Below are 15,457 nucleotides of genomic sequence, written 5' to 3' on the forward strand. Positions count from 1 at the left end.
ACTAACTGAGAGTCAAGTGGGGTCCAGAGCGCTATACTGAAGATTTTCCTAATTTACAATATTCCTCTATCTCTAACCAGATTTAAGCTACAAGCTCTTTAAAAAGTGATATAAAAATTTCATATTTTACTGAAAAAAAAATGGCGCCTAAAGGGTTAATTTCCCAATAAAATGTCCCTGTTAAGGAGCTGCAGCTCGCCTCCCTACTGGAGTCTCACAGTTTGTTCAAAACTCACCAAGTTGGCAGATTAAGAAAACGCCAAACAAAAAATCAAAGCTTTTGCTGCATTTTGTTAAAGTTAAAGGAAACACAGCCAAGTTGTTTAAAATGTGGAAGTAGCCTAGCAGCTAATGAATAAAGCACCTCATACCATCAACCTGTGACCTCATACCATCAACCTGTGTTGACTTCCGCTTCCGGTCGGTAACAAGATGGCGCCTGTGCTTGGCTTAGCCGCAGTCACCGGCCACTTTTTCAAACTTTTCTCTACTAACCTCCTCTTTTCCACCTTGCCCCTGTCTGCGATCCTCTTCAGTAGTGTCCCTGCTACCATCTCCTATGATCGCCAGACTCTTTTGTCCTTTCGTTTGTTTACGATCGCCCAAGATGCACCAAGGACGTACCTCACTGTTTGTTTAGCTGAGTGGCGCACTGGCCCAGAGCCAAGCTGGTTCCCAAAGTCAGAGACTCTCTTGGTCAGCTTGTTTCTCACACCAAACCTTCTGTCAGGAATCATGGCATGACCTTTGACCCAGCTCTCACCCTGGATTCTCATGTCAGTTCTCTTGTTCGCTCTTCCATCTTCCATCTCAGGAACATTGCTAAGCTGAGTCCCATTCTGTCCCGCTCTGAACTTGAGACAGTTCTCCACACCTTCATCTCCTCACGCTTAGACTACTGTAACTCTCTTTTCACGTGTCTGAGCAGAACCTCCCTGAACCGTCTACAGGTGGTTCAGAATGCCTGTGCTCGGCTTCTGACCAAGTCCTCCACACACACCCACATCACCCCGCTTCTCCTCCAGCTTCACTGGCTGCCAGTCAACTTCAGGGTTCATTTCAAGATCCTGGTTCTGGTCTATAGGGCCTTACATGGACAAGCACCATCTTACATTGGTGATCTTCTTAGTCCCTACACCCCCAACAGGTCCTTGAGGTCCAGTGAGGTAATCAGTTTCCTCATGAATTTTGAGTTCAGTGAACTTATTCGAGGTTACAGTGTACAGTTGAACTTTTGAGTTGAGTGGATGAGCAATTTTAATTTAATAAACTTCAAATGTATGAGTAAAATTTATTAAGAAATTTTATTTATGAAAACTTAAAATTTTCAGTATCAAAACTCAAAAAAATTGAGGCAATTGATTGCCTCAAAATTTTTAACTTCTGGGAACTTATTCGGGTTTACAGTGTACTGGTTGTGCAGCACCAGGCTAAAGACCAAAGGTGACAGAGCATTTGCTGCTGTGGCCATCAGACTCTGGAACTCTCTCCCCCTGAGCCTGAGATCAGTGGACTCAGTGGTCTCCTTTAAAAAGCAGCTGAAGACTCACTTGTTCAAGCTGGCTTTTGTATGACCTTCACCACTCTCTCTTTATTCTGCTCTCCCCACCTATTCCACCTTCCTCAGGATCCACTGATTTCTCTCTTTCCTGTTCACTCTTTCTCTTTCTTAACATTTTTTAATCACAATTGTCTATTTTTTTGCTCATTTAAAATATATTTTTTATATTTCTACATTTTGTTTTTGCGAAGTGCCTCGTGATTTTTATCTTGAGAGGCGCTATAGAAAAGATCTCTTCTTCTTCTTCTTCTTCTTCTTCTTCTTCTTCTTCTTCTTCTTCTTCTGTGAGCCACAACATGACTGTCTTTGCCTCCCCCCGTGACAGGCCCTTTAACATTGAATCAGTAATCACAGCTTTTTTTTGCCTCATTTCTATTTTCAAACAGCAACAATATCATTGATCCTAGTCTAAGTATTATTCTCACTAGTCATCGCTGAGATTAAAGGTATCAACAGCTATTTTGCTACTAATATATATGATTTTAAGGACACGTTAGCAACTGCTTTAGGAATTAAGTTTGTGAAATCCTAAATCCTTAAAAAGCTAATAGGTGGTCATTTTAACACTCATTAGGCAGACTGGATGTCTCCTCTGGTGTTTTCTCTTTACTGTTAAAGGTTCCAGAAATGTTGTCATAATTGACCTTTTCTAACATTATTTATTCAACACATCTGCATTGGTCTCTAGTATAGATGAATGCCTTGTGAGCTAATCTCTTTAGGGAAAAGCTCTGCTGCTCCTGTTTCAGGAACAAGAAGTTAGTTGGAGAAGAAAATGGCATGCAGGATGTGGACTTGTACTCTGTATCATTTACTGATAAGCTGACATCTCCCCTCTGATCAGCTGCTGTTTCACTTAACTTGCTCATGCTGGAGGCCCATCCTGCAAGTAGCAAAACATCAGGAGACAGCCATTTTCTTCATGTCCCCCCAAACATTACTCTCTGAACCATTGATGTGGATGAAGTCCTCTGGACAGACCATGTGGACAAAGACATGATGATGTGGAATGAAGCTCTTTATTACAGTTAATGTGTTTATTTTTGTTTATTTACTGCTTTGTTATTCAGCACATCACTCTGATCTAATCTGTTATTTTTAGTTTTTCTTCATAGTTTTCTTTCTTTTTTACCTTTTTTCTGGACTCACTGAATCATTTTACGGGTTCCACAGCAGAACCCTGATCCAGACCAGAACCAGGCTGCTGTCAGGTTGGTGGTTCAGAACATCTTCTCAGGTCCGTTTGTTGATAAAAACTCATGAAAGATTCTTGGGAGGAAAATAAAACAGCTGACTTAACAAAACATTAAGTTATTTTTTCTTTTTACAATTTTATTAACCAGAATAAATACAAAACCAGAAAAATATATCTTCATGTAGTATTTTAATGTTTTATGGAGGCAAAATATTCTACAGAAAAACTAAAAACATCCAGTTAATAACAATGACTTCACAGAGTAAACAGATGAATGAATTATTAGTGGAGATATTATAGAAAATGATTAGAAAATCAAAAACATGTAGAAGAAGGACTAAAAACATAAAGTCATGATTCTATTTTGTCTCAAACAGAAAAATGTGGACTTGTTTCTGAGGACGTCTCCAAGCTCACCTCTCCACCAGCAGGACTTCACCTACAGAGTCACTCAGATCAGAACTTTTAACAAACAGACTCTTTGTTCACGGAGCTTCATGAGAGAAAAGATCAGACTGATGGATCAACAGGACAGATGATCAGAGGAGCTGAGTTTTTACCTCCTTCATTGAGGCCAGGACTGAAGAACGGGTGGAGTTTATCAGAGAAGCAGCAGCCAGTAAAGGAGTAGATCAGAGCTGCAGCTCCTACATCATAAAAGGAGACCAGACCCTCCTCATAATCCACAAACACCCCCACCTTCTCAGGACCAGAATCAACATGGAGATCTACTGGAGGATCAGCAAGAGCTTCGTACTGATTTCCATTTCTCAACCAAACAGTCCAGAAACCGTTTTTAGGACGCAGTGTGATGTTTCCCTTCCTGTTGATGGACCTTCTGGCCACTCCTAAAGCCCAGTCACTTTTTCCTTTAACCTGAACCTCAAAGTAAAATCTGCCTGAAGAGAAACTCTGTTTCCCTAAAACACACACACATGTAGAAAATCTCTCTGGGTTGTCTGGAAGATCCTTCCTCACATCACCACAGTGAACTTGTTTTCCATCAGCAGACAGGATGAGGTCAGGATGTGCCGTGTCAAGATCAAAAGTCACATCTACTGCAGACTTCTGGATCCTCTTCAGCTCAGCCTCCATCAGGTTCTTCATCTTCCTGAGTTTCTCCTCCAGCTGCTCCACAGCACTCACCACGGTCCCCTCATATGATGGAGGATGAACTCTGACCTCTGTCCAGTCCTTGGTGGGTGGAGCAGCTTTCAGGGAGCTGAAGCTCTGGAGGAGGTGGAGGTGGTCTTCAGAGCATGAGAGCTGCTTCACCTCAGAGCTCCTCTTCATCAGCTCAGAGATCTCCTGTTCCAGATCTTTGATGAAGCCTTCAGCCTGTTTCTCTGTAGTTTTCTGATTGTCTTCGATCTCCTTCATGAGCTCCTTCAGGCTTCTCTCAACAGACTCCTTCAGATCAGTGAAGACCTGAACACCTTCTGCTTTCTGTCTGTCTGCAGCATCTTTACTGATCTTCAGCAACTCCTTGATCTCCTGAATCTTCAGTCGTCTGTTCTGGATCATCTGCTGAACTTCAGCCTCTGTCTTCTCCAGCTCTGCCTTCTTTCCTTCACATTCTTCTCTCAGAGGAACAAACTCATGAGTCTGGTGGTCTAAAACAGGACAGACCAAGCAGACACACGTCTGGTCGGTTCTGCAGAACAGCTCCAGAGGTTTATCGTGCTTCTGACACATCCTGTCCTCCAGGTTCTCCACAGGATCCACCAGTTGATGTCTTTTCAGACGTGAAGCTGTCAGGTGAGGCTCCAGGTGAGTCTCACAGTAGGAGAGCAGACACACCAGGCAGGACTTCAGGGCCTTCAGTCTGGTTCCAGTGCAGACGTCACAGGGAACTTCTCCTGGTTTGGCAGCTTGTTGCTCTGAGCTGCTGCTGGTTTTCTGTTCAGCTTCGTGTCTGAACTGATCAACCATCTCTCTGATGAAGGTGTTGACTTCCAGTTCAGGTCTGGTCTTGAACACCTTTTTACAGACGGGACACTGGCGGCTCCTGTCCCCATCCCAGTGTGTGGTGATGCAGGTCTTACAGAAATTGTGTCCACATGGTGTGCTGACTGGATCAGTGAACACATCCAGACAGATGAAGCACAGAAACTGATCCTCAGATCTCCGGCTGCTGCCAGCAGACATGTCTGAACTCTGAGAACAAGAGTCAGAGAGGAACAACTACAGATTAAAGCAGATGGAATCAGTTTAATATTACTGTTATTAAAATGTTTTGGTTTCATTTCACTTTAGATGAGTTTATCTGAGGAGTTTCAGCAGGAAGAGAAAAGACTCAAACTTCCTGTTTGATTGAGTCTGAGTTTAGTTTTCCTGCTGATTGTTGAAACACAGTAAATATGATCAGTTTTACTCACCGATATCTGAGTCAGTTGTTGGAGAAGAAAAGATCAACTCTGTTTAATTCTCCTTCAGACAGAAACACACAAGTTGGTCTCGACTGCAGCTCTGGATCAGTTTCAGTTTCACTTCTGGAAAGTGACGTAGAAACCAGTTTATCTGCTGCTGCACCTCTGACTGGAGTTTGTTGAACTTTGGTTCTTAGATTAAGAAAAAACAGAAAAGAAAAACTGTGGATTGTTGTGATTTTAGTTTATTTCGTCCTAAGCAGAATTATTCAAGCAACATAATGAAGGAAACTCAGCCTGGTTGTTCGTTGTAGCTCCTCCTGTCACAGCTTTCCTTTTTCACAATAAAACAAGTTAGAGCACCACAAAGCCCTTTCACAATAAAACACCGTTGTCTCAGAAAACATGTAGATGAACATTTACTGCTGCATGAAAGCCAGAATAAAATAAATAAAACATCAGGGGTGTGGGTAAGGTTTTTTTACCTTAATGGCATTTTTTACTTGCATTACTTTTAGTTTTAGACTTCAAGTACAGTAATTATGATTTCACTACTTTTTGTCATGTTCTGTGTCCTCATTCAATTCAATTCAATTCAAAAATACTTTATTAATCCCAGAGGGAAACTGATTGCTGCCAAAGCTCAGAATAATAATCAAGTCATCAAAGGGTTATTGTATATTACAATGGCTGTTGGCAGGAAGGATCTCCAGTAGCGGTCAGTGTTGCAGCGAAACTGAAGAAGCCTCTGACTGAAGACACTTCCGTTGTTGGACAGTCTTGTGAAGAGAATGCTCAGGGTTGTCCATAATTTTCTTGATTCTCTGGAGAATCTTTCTTTGCATTATTTCCTCCAGTGGTTCCACAGTCGTCTCCAGAACAGAACCAGCCTTTTTTATTAGGCTGTTGAGCCTTGCAGGTCCCTGCTTCTGATGCTGCTACCCCAACAGACGATGGCTGAAGAGATTACACTCTCAACAACAGACTTGTAGAAGATCTGCAGCATCTTGCAGACATTGAAGGACCTAAGCGTCCTCAAGAAGTGCAGTTTGCTGTACCCCTTCTTGTAAATGGATTTGCTGTTCTTTCTCCAGTCCAGTCTGTTGTCCAGGTGAACTCCAAGGTATTTGTATTCCTCAACCACCTCCACTTCTTCTCCAATGATGGAAACAGTGTTTGACTCCACCCTATTTCTTCTGAAGTCTAAAATCATCTCCTTTGTTTTGTTCACATTCAAGGTCAGATGATTGTTTCCACACCATGCCACAAAGTGCTCCACCAGCTCTCTCAGCTTCCTGTCCATCTCTGATACACCCGACGACTGCAGAGTCATCTGAGTATTTCTGTAGATGACAGGTCTCTGATTTGTACTGGAAGTCTGAGGTGTACATGGTGAAAAGGAATGGTGAGAGCAAGGCCGGATTAACCATATGGGCAACTAGGCAATTGCCCAGGGCCCACAAACTCTAAAGGGCCCAGGGCAGCAAGGGCACGAGCAAAATACTGTATCTGTGATCTCCCACTTTATATTAAACTTGGGCGGCCGTACGTCTTGTTTTCCCCGGACATGTCCGCTTTTCACTCTCTGTCCGGGGCGTCCGGACTGGGGGTTGATGAAAATGTCTGGTTTTTCATCCAGGAGCAGGGATCGAATTATGGGGAGCTGGATATCCTACACATCCAGGGGAGCCGGAAAAAAATTCTACCTATATTACATCATTTATGGACTCTTTTGAGCAGAGAGCACAGAGAGCTGCAGAGCGCTGATTGTTGTTGCGCAGCGATCCAGGCAGCTGCTTCCAGCGCACGGTCCATTCTCAAAGTGGCGCAACCAAAAATCTATAATTAGCACACGATCGTTCATGTCCGCACATGTTCTCTATTTTCTGTCTTATTTGCGCCTGAAGCCCGCTGCTACTGCGGAGCTCATCACCTCTGCTGCGGTGACTCCACCTCACTGACGCAGCATCGAAACGCGCTCTCTGCTACGGTCAGGAGATTCCTTTGATCTGCTCAAAAGTAACTGATGAGGTGAAAAAGTAAGAATCCAGGCAGCAGTTTTTCTGGAGGGTTTAGAGGCGATGCAGGAAGATGAGAGACAGACAGGACAGGAAAATGGTTAAATAAAAACAAGAAAACAAAACAAAACAAAGTGTTGAAAAGTAAAATGTAGGTAGATTTATCTCCACTACAAGTTTTTACCTGTATAAAGCAATAAGTTATACACATGTCATAGTTATACATCTGATACAGTTCAGATCACCTTCAAAACTCAGTCACACAGCCAGGGCTGTTTCTAGACATTTTGGGGGCCAAGGCAAAATGACCCCCACCCCCCATAACTGGGCTCCCCAGAGCCCTCTGTGTAATTCCCACCCTCTCCAGTATTGTTAGTTATACAGTGTTTATAAAAGCCCCTCAGACATTACTGACATGTTCTAATATTATCAGATGAAAAACTAAATTATCAGACATGCTGTCTCATCTGCTTCTTTTCTAAACTTGCAAAAAGTAACAAAACCGTTTGAAAGCCACTATTTGTGGATTCTCTGAAAGTTTCCATGGAGTGTGTGACAACTTATTTTTTCATTGATCCTATCGTCTAATCTCACAGCTGAAACAAGCATCCTTAATAATCTGTGCACAGGAAGCTTACCGATGCTGTAGTAAAACAAAAGGTATAATAATTTCTTATTAATAAAACCTTGTTGTAGCACTAAAGCTGAAAAATGAGATTTTGCAATAAATATGCAAAATATTTACATATGAATTGTTTTAGAGCCCTTTTGTTGGCAGAATCTGATATTAATTTTAGTTCTTACAAAAAAATGAGTCCCAACGTGGTATGTGTGGCATTGCCATAGTGTGACGTCATAGGCACAGATCCCCTGTCCTCTTTTTTGGAAATGGAAATATGATCACCCTATATTAAACAAACCGTCCACCCGGGCTTTTGCGCTGCACAGAGACGCTTCGCTGCCTATGACTTTGAATGTCAGTTGAGAGTCAGTCACATGCAGACTGACCAATGAAGAGATGGCCTCAAGTTAAGACCCTCTCCTCATTGGTCAGTCCACACAAGGTTGCCCTGAGTGGGTTACGTGATGTCAGGCATTCAAATATTGAGTATATTTACTGCATATTACAGTAAAATATTCTGTATGTGACCATATTATGGTGATCTTTGGGTCGTGATGATGGGGCCCTTGAATATTGTTGCCCAGGGCACAACAAAGTCTTAATCTGGCCCTGGGTGAGAGTACAGTCCCCTGTGGTGCTCCAATGTTACTGATCGCCTAGTTTGATGTGCAGTTCTTCAGCCTCACAAACTGTGGTCTGTTTGTCAGGTAGTCTCTAATCCAGGCGATAGTTGAGGCTCCCACTCATCTCCCCAGCTCCTTCTGTCTGCAGGTTCTCCTTCATGTCTCCTCTCAGCTGTTTCAATTAGTTTACCCTGCCTCTGGTTTCATTATTCCGTCTATTATTAGTATTATTATTTTTGGTCACACCTGCTCTCCGTTTCCCTGATTACTCCCCTGTGTGTATAAAACCCTGTCCTGTCTTAGCATGACTACAAATCAGACATCTGCACGTTGCATACATGACATCACCACATAATCTCCTCTCCCCTAGCGTAGTTTCTACTTACCAAGTGGCTGGATTTATGGTGGTTCTGGTGAAATCCAGACACATAACAAGCAGAATTAGAAAATAGCGCGTGTACTGTAGCCCCATTGACTTGCATTCATTTTTTCGTTCTTCTGGTGACCCATGGTCCGGAAGTAGATGAGCGTGGCTTCTGAGTAATGAACGTGAATAGCTATAGCACCTACTGACCCTTTGCACCTGCGTCACCTAATCATGTGGGTCTACCATATTGGTTGGAAAAGGCATGTAAATAGCTACGACTCGAGTACTCAACAAACGGAAAAGTAGAACATGCAATTTTTTGCGATCTTTAGCATTCCTTCAACTAGTTCAAGCCCAGTTCAGTTGTCAGAAGAAGTAGCGCACCTAGGCGGGCTCATAGCGAGTGGTATGTTAACTATACGAACGTTAGCTTAAGTTCTTTCTGCGGCTGTTCACCGATGTAAAGAAGTCGCCGACTTTGTCAAAATTCACCCCGCTGGATTTATAACATAATGCTATAAACAGCGTTTTACTTTGCACCAAAGCTGATTTTTAAAAACGTAACAATTGTTGCTGCTGGTAGTGTCAACGGGTTCAGCTGCTGCTCTCACACCGAGATGAGACAAGATCTGTCTGAGCGGCTGTCTAACCCTAACCCTACATTGCTTCTACTACATTACTCCAAAGAGGGCTGCTAGTCTGTTTGATTGATCGCTGCTGTTCATCCCTGTCCTAAGTGTCCATCAAAGTTATTGGGAAAAAAAAAGATGAGCTAAGTTTACATCCTTGACTGTTAGTGCAACCAACAGCACAGTAAGCTATTACTATTTTACTGTGAAATCAACTAAATAAAAGTGATAAAAGTTTCAATGTGTCTAAACTTTATTTTGCCAACCATCACGGCAAAGGGAGCGGTCCCATGAGGGGTGTGACGTCACGTGCAACAGCTTTAAGTGTTCTTCTTGCAAAAGTACAATTTGAAGGAGAGGCGAGGTCACAGACATTTAACCTTCCTGCAGAACAAGTAGCTAATGTGTGTAAAAAGTGATAAAGTACATAATAGTTGTGGTTTTCATAAAATGTTCTCCACCACAGCCTGCAGGATCCCAGGAGATGCCATCCCCTTCATATGGCACTAAGGTGTGAAGATGCTACTGCAGGTAAAACAGCATCAATTACTTTAAAAACTAATGGTTTTTAATGATATTGGGATGAAAAAAAAAACATTTTAAAAAATCCAAAAATTGTTTTTTTATAACATCATAAATGTTTGTATATGTTTAATCTGTTGCTCCTTAATTAAGGTAGAGCAAGACACTTTTAAGACCTAAACTACTTAATCTGTGGCGCTTGCTTAACATGGCATTTTGTTGTCCTCTTGTGGTAACTTAGTGACATTACAACATCTGTGCTTTCCCAACTAAATAATTTTGTTACAAGACTCATCTAATTCTAATCAGACTTTATTTATTTAAAAAAACTTTATGAACAAACAGTATTAAACCAAAGTGTTTTACATTAATTACACTTAAAATAAATATTGCAGCATTCATAAAACATAAAACAGGAACGAAATAAGTAAAATTTAAAAAGCACTAAACAGCTTTATACAAAAGAGGTTAAAACAACATAAAAATCAGATAAACAAGAGGCCTGGTTGTTTTCCAGAGGTAGATCATTCTACGTTTTTTAGGACACTCTGTACTGTAGCCTCTGTGCAAGAAACAAAAACAAAAAATAAATTAGTTTCAATAAGAGAGAAAATATTCTGATTTACTTCCATGACTACATGTGTTTATGTTCCACTTGTTCAACTCTTAAATTATCAATGAAAATGATTAATTCTATAGTTGTTACTAATTTTAGAATAAAGATAATTATTATTCTTCACCGATTTGTACTTTCTCTTAAATTTCATCTCAACAGAGGTGACTGCCTATATTACATGTTCAGGGTCAGTAATGATGAGTTTAGACTAGAGTAATAAAATAGAGAGTAATAGAGAAATTTAAATTATTTGTGGCATGTATTTTAGTTGCGATTAGTTTGTTCACATCTACTCAATTTTCTTTGACTACTAAATGAAAAACAAATGCTGTCAGAAGTGGGATTCGAACCCACGCCTCCATTGGAGACCAGAATACCCATTTGCAGGAAGGTTTTCACCTTGAGTCTGGCGCCTTAGACCGCTCGGCCATCCTGACAACTCCGCCGTCCCGGCCCGCAAACAGCTTTTTTGACAGCTGTGACGGCACACGTGAAAAGGACATTGTTTAAAAAGTCTGTTTAAGCGATATTGCGTTGGATCGATTATTTATGTCTCTTCGAACTTTTGCTTACTAAAGAAAATAACATGTTGATTTTGAGTCATAAAAAGTGAAGAGACCGGTTCCTTTGCAGTGTAAGAACTGCAAATCAAGAAAGAAACATTCACACGATTCCCTGCTCAGATTCTAAAATTCCAATTAAAATGACGGCAGCTTGCTGCTTCTTGAGAACATACGGTAACCCTGAAAAAGATCATTTTTAAATGGGACTCAAAAGTATTGTCAGAAGTGGGATTCGAACCCACGCCTCCATCGGGAGACCAGAATACCCATTTACGGGAAGGGTTTTCACCTTGAGTCTGGCGCCTTAGACCACTCGGCCATCCTGACATCTGAAATAGGAATGAGGAAACACTAGTATAACTATGTAAATGACATGTGTGCATCATGTATATCGGTTGAGTTTTTTGCACTTTGTTTCCTCTACTTAACATTTTCTGAACGATAAAATGTTTTTACTCACTGCCAACAAGCAGAAAATTATAAACTGGGACATCCACAAGGGGCGCTATGAACGTTCTGTAACAAAATCACTTCCGGGTGTGTCGGTCACGTGATGCTGCCGCCCACATTCTTGCTATTGCATTCTTGGCTTGTTTTTGTAACGCTAACATCTCTTGTTTGTTGTCAGCTGCATGTGAGGGAAAATGTCCTTTTATAGGAACGCCGTTTGGTTTATGAAAGGACTACAGGAGTACACGAAGTAAGTGTGGTGAATGGTTTTATTTTAGATTGGTGCAAAGTTCTGTAATTGCATGGTTTGCGTAACAACAGCAGCACACTTGTGTAAAGTGTAACACTTGTGTAACAGTGCGATCATAAATTATAATATCGAACCAATAACAGAAGAAACAAATCTAACAGTATTTACTTTCCTTTCAACAAAAATTGATTACGTGATTCTGTGATGTAAAAGGGCCCATGTGAAGCTTTAATATACTTTGTATTAAATCTCTGACATTTATGTAAATACTGTACCTAATACCCTCTGTCATCTTTAATATTTATGCTGGATTTCTTTAAAATCACACAGCGTGACAAACAGGTGAACTTTTTTAATTTACTCCTGGTCTTAATATTCTTATAGCAGATTTAACATAAAACTAGATCGAAAAAAAAACTGCTAAAACTAACTTTTATTTTGTAGTTATGAAAATTGATATAATTAATTTCCCTTTTAATTTTTCCTCAGATGTAAATTTTCTTCTGTGTTGAACTCTGGAGACAGATGATTAACAACAGCATTATTTTTGTAATATTTCTAATAATAAAACTGATCTCAGCTACATAAGTAAATGCAGTTTTCCTACACGTCTGCCTCATCTGTCATGTCTTAGTGCCGTTTACACATTCTAGCTCTCTGATCCTAACAGGAGTGGTTATGAAACTGCAGCCAAGCATTTTGTGCCTTCTGACCTGGACGTAAACCTGAGTGGAAGATCCTTCATCATCACCGGAGCCAACAGTGGGATTGGGAAAGCTGCAGCACAGGAAATCGCCAGCAGAGGTGGAGTGTCTGAATACAAGTTTCTCTTTTATTTTTATTTATTTATTTATTGCTCTGTGGTTTTATCACAGTTTATGAGGCGAAATTAGCAGCAGTTCCTAAATACAATACTGTTTTTATTTGATTTCTTTTTATTTATTTTTTACTTTTTGTGTAGCTTTTAGGAGAAAAGTGAAGTTCTGTCATATTTTAGCAATTGTATGTAATTTAGTTTTTTTTTAATTCTTTTCATATTTACATCCGTTTTTGCTGACAGATACTTACAGAAAATGAGCGATAATGATATCTATGACTGTATAACAGCAATTATAAATACACATCCTAAACCTTTAAATGTGGTTTTCAACATTTAAGTGAATAAATGTTTATTTCTGGTCATTTGAGTTACTCACTAATGCTTTGTCGGTTCTGCAGGAGGAACTATTCACATGGTCTGTCGAGACAAAGGACGAGCTGAAGCAGCTAAAGCTGAAATCATAGCAAACAGTAAAAACCAGGTGAGGTTGTAGTGAGGCGTTGTCTGCTCTAGTCTTACCTGACAGGAAAGTGTTAAAGTGACAGGGGAACGTGGCGTTATCTCTGGACTCTAATGAACAGGGCTATAACATTTCAAAGCCACTAAATGTGGCTCAGCGGAGCAGTTTGTCCTATAAAAGTTAGTTAAATCATAAAAGTTGTGTTATCTGCTAATCTGAACAAGCTTTAATGAAATCAGTTCATGTCATCATGTGTAACCAGACAAGTCCGGGTCTCTGTATAAATCATTAGCAACGTGCAATCTAAACAGCAAACTAAAACCTATCTGCGTTTGTTTGTTGAGTACTGCATCGGTCCTTTACAGATTTGGTGCTCCATGCGTTTATACTGAGTTGTCTATTGGTTGTTTTGAGTTTTGCAGCCATAAGGAAAAGTAATCAAATTTTTTTCTCGTCCGTCACCAGAATGTTCATGTCTACATCGTTGACATGTCGAGTGCGAGGCAGGTGTGGGAGTTTGCACAGAGCTTCTCTCAAAACAACGTGGTGCACGTGCTGGTAGGGGGTGCAGATGTCTGGTGATTCTTCTGGTTTAGCTCTGGAATTTTATTTGTGTGTGTGTGTGTGTGTGTGTGTGTGTGTGTGTGTGTGTGTGTGTGTGTGTGTGTGTGTGTGTGTGTGTGTGTGTGTGTGTGTGTGTGTGTGTGTGTGTCCTAGGTCAACAATGCAGGCTGCATGGTAAACCAGAGAGAGCTGACTGAGGAGGGTTTGGAGAAGAACTTTGCTACAAACACACTTGGTGAGAAGCTAATAAAATACACATCATCATACTTAGAGCAATAAAAGTTGTTTTGTCATTTAGAAATCTTAAAAGTAGCCATGTAAATGCTAGCATCATACATTTGTGTACATTCTTACCTCTTCAACACATATTTACAGCGTTCTGATTTTTACTTTCAGGGACTTACATCCTCACAACTGCACTGATTCCTGCACTGAAGAAGGTTGAAGATCCAAGAGTGGTGAGTTAGCTTCAGCAGAAATACGTCATGTCATGTTAAAAGTGATCTCTCTCACACACACCCTCTCTTTTGTTGTTTCCCATCAGATCACCGTGTCATCCGGAGGCATGCTCACTCAGAAGCTCAACGTGGACGACCTCCAGTTTGAGAAGGGGACCTTTGACGGCACCATGGCTTATGCTCAGAATAAAGTAACCCGCTGGTTTATAGGAGCTCTTCTCTGAGATCTGTATGTAACCTGTAACAGCTGTGTAACATGTTTGTGTGTGTGGCAGAGACAGCAGGTGATCCTCACAGAGAGATGGGCCTTTCAGCACAAAGAGATCCACTTCTCCTCCATGCACCCGGGCTGGGCCGACACACCAGGTACACTTAATAAATGTTTAGTTTACTATCTCTTCCTGAAAAGATGCCTGTGACTTCTTAGAATCCGTGACAACCCTCCTTTTCCTCCCTGTAGCCGTGCAGTCGTCTATGCCTTCATTCCACGCTAAGATGCAGTCCCGGCTGAGGTCAGAGGCCATGGGGGCCGACACGGTGGTGTGGCTCGCTGCGTCTGCTGCTGCTACTCAAAATCCAAGTGGACTCTTCTTCCAGGGTCAGAACCGCCCTGCATAGCTTGTGTTTTCCTCGTTTTCCTAACAGCTGCAAGCCGTTCTGGTCTAATGCAGTGTTCACACACATTCCCTTTCAGATCGTAAGCCGGTAGCGACACACCTGCCCCTCGCCTTGTCCCGCTCCTCCCCCCAGGAGGAGGAGAAGCTGCTGGTGGAGCTGGAGGAGTTCGCTCTCAAGTTCAAACCTTGATGCCTGTGAACTCTCTGCGTTTTAAATCCTTAAACACTCGCTGATCACCAGCTATGTTTGCATGCTTGTGTCGATCAGCTAAACACGTTTGATACCTCAGAGACAAATATGTATGTAAATGAAGTGTTTTGTACGGTTTTTATGCTTTTGTCTACAAACATGATCAAAACTAACTTTACACACTACAGCGTTGCACACTAACATCAGCACGTGTGATAGTCCAGTGTGAAAACAAGTAACTGAGTTACTTAAATATTCACTTTAAGCCAGATTGCTTTGAATTTACTTTAAAACTCAAGCTTCTTTTTTTAAGTAAGAATCGTGAGGCATTTCTCTGGTTTGACGGCCTTGAGGCCACATGAGCTGGGATTTTAGTCACTGAGCTCTTTGGAAGACATGAACTGGAGATGCAGCAACCAAAAATATTTATAAACCACATAAACAGGAAGTGATGCTCGGAGAAACCTCTTTTAATCAGTTATTTATGTACAAGATGATATTCATGGACACTCAAACAGAAAAATGACCATCTCTCTTTACTGGTCATAAAATTATCTCATCCC

At 41.1% G+C, this 15,457-nt stretch overlaps 2 protein-coding genes and 2 non-coding genes across 4 annotated transcripts; 1 reads left to right on the forward strand and 3 right to left on the reverse strand.

Moving 5' to 3' along the window:
- Positions 1-2,928: 2,928 nt before the first annotated feature.
- On the reverse strand, positions 2,929-5,274 carry LOC107389672 (E3 ubiquitin-protein ligase TRIM21). The gene is made up of 2 exons (XM_015965924.3): positions 5,135-5,274; positions 2,929-4,913 (listed from the first exon to the last, which is right to left on the reverse strand). The coding sequence occupies exon 2, from the start codon at positions 4,902-4,904 to the stop codon at positions 3,267-3,269; it is 1,638 nt and encodes a 545-aa protein (XP_015821410.2). The 5' UTR covers positions 4,905-4,913; positions 5,135-5,274; the 3' UTR covers positions 2,929-3,266.
- Positions 5,275-10,851: 5,577 nt separating this feature from the next.
- Positions 10,852-10,959, reverse strand: trnal-caa (transfer RNA leucine (anticodon CAA)). Its single transcript has 2 exons — positions 10,922-10,959; positions 10,852-10,896 (listed from the first exon to the last, which is right to left on the reverse strand). It is a non-coding gene; the product is annotated as a tRNA-Leu (tRNA).
- A 343-nt stretch (positions 10,960-11,302) lies between these two features.
- Positions 11,303-11,412, reverse strand: trnal-caa (transfer RNA leucine (anticodon CAA)). The gene is made up of 2 exons: positions 11,375-11,412; positions 11,303-11,348 (listed from the first exon to the last, which is right to left on the reverse strand). It is a non-coding gene; the product is annotated as a tRNA-Leu (tRNA).
- Positions 11,413-11,625: 213 nt separating this feature from the next.
- dhrs12 (dehydrogenase/reductase (SDR family) member 12) lies at positions 11,626-15,032 on the forward strand. The gene is made up of 10 exons (XM_015965923.3): positions 11,626-11,785; positions 12,456-12,589; positions 13,004-13,086; positions 13,531-13,623; positions 13,783-13,864; positions 14,026-14,087; positions 14,174-14,278; positions 14,363-14,453; positions 14,548-14,685; positions 14,782-15,032. The coding sequence occupies exons 1-10, from the start codon at positions 11,730-11,732 to the stop codon at positions 14,892-14,894; spliced, it is 957 nt and encodes a 318-aa protein (XP_015821409.1). The 5' UTR covers positions 11,626-11,729; the 3' UTR covers positions 14,895-15,032.
- Positions 15,033-15,457: the final 425 nt, after the last annotated feature.

This window comes from Nothobranchius furzeri, chromosome 14 (assembly GCF_043380555.1).
Source record: "Nothobranchius furzeri strain GRZ-AD chromosome 14, NfurGRZ-RIMD1, whole genome shotgun sequence".
Classification (NCBI taxonomy): Eukaryota; Metazoa; Chordata; class Actinopteri; order Cyprinodontiformes; family Nothobranchiidae; genus Nothobranchius; species Nothobranchius furzeri.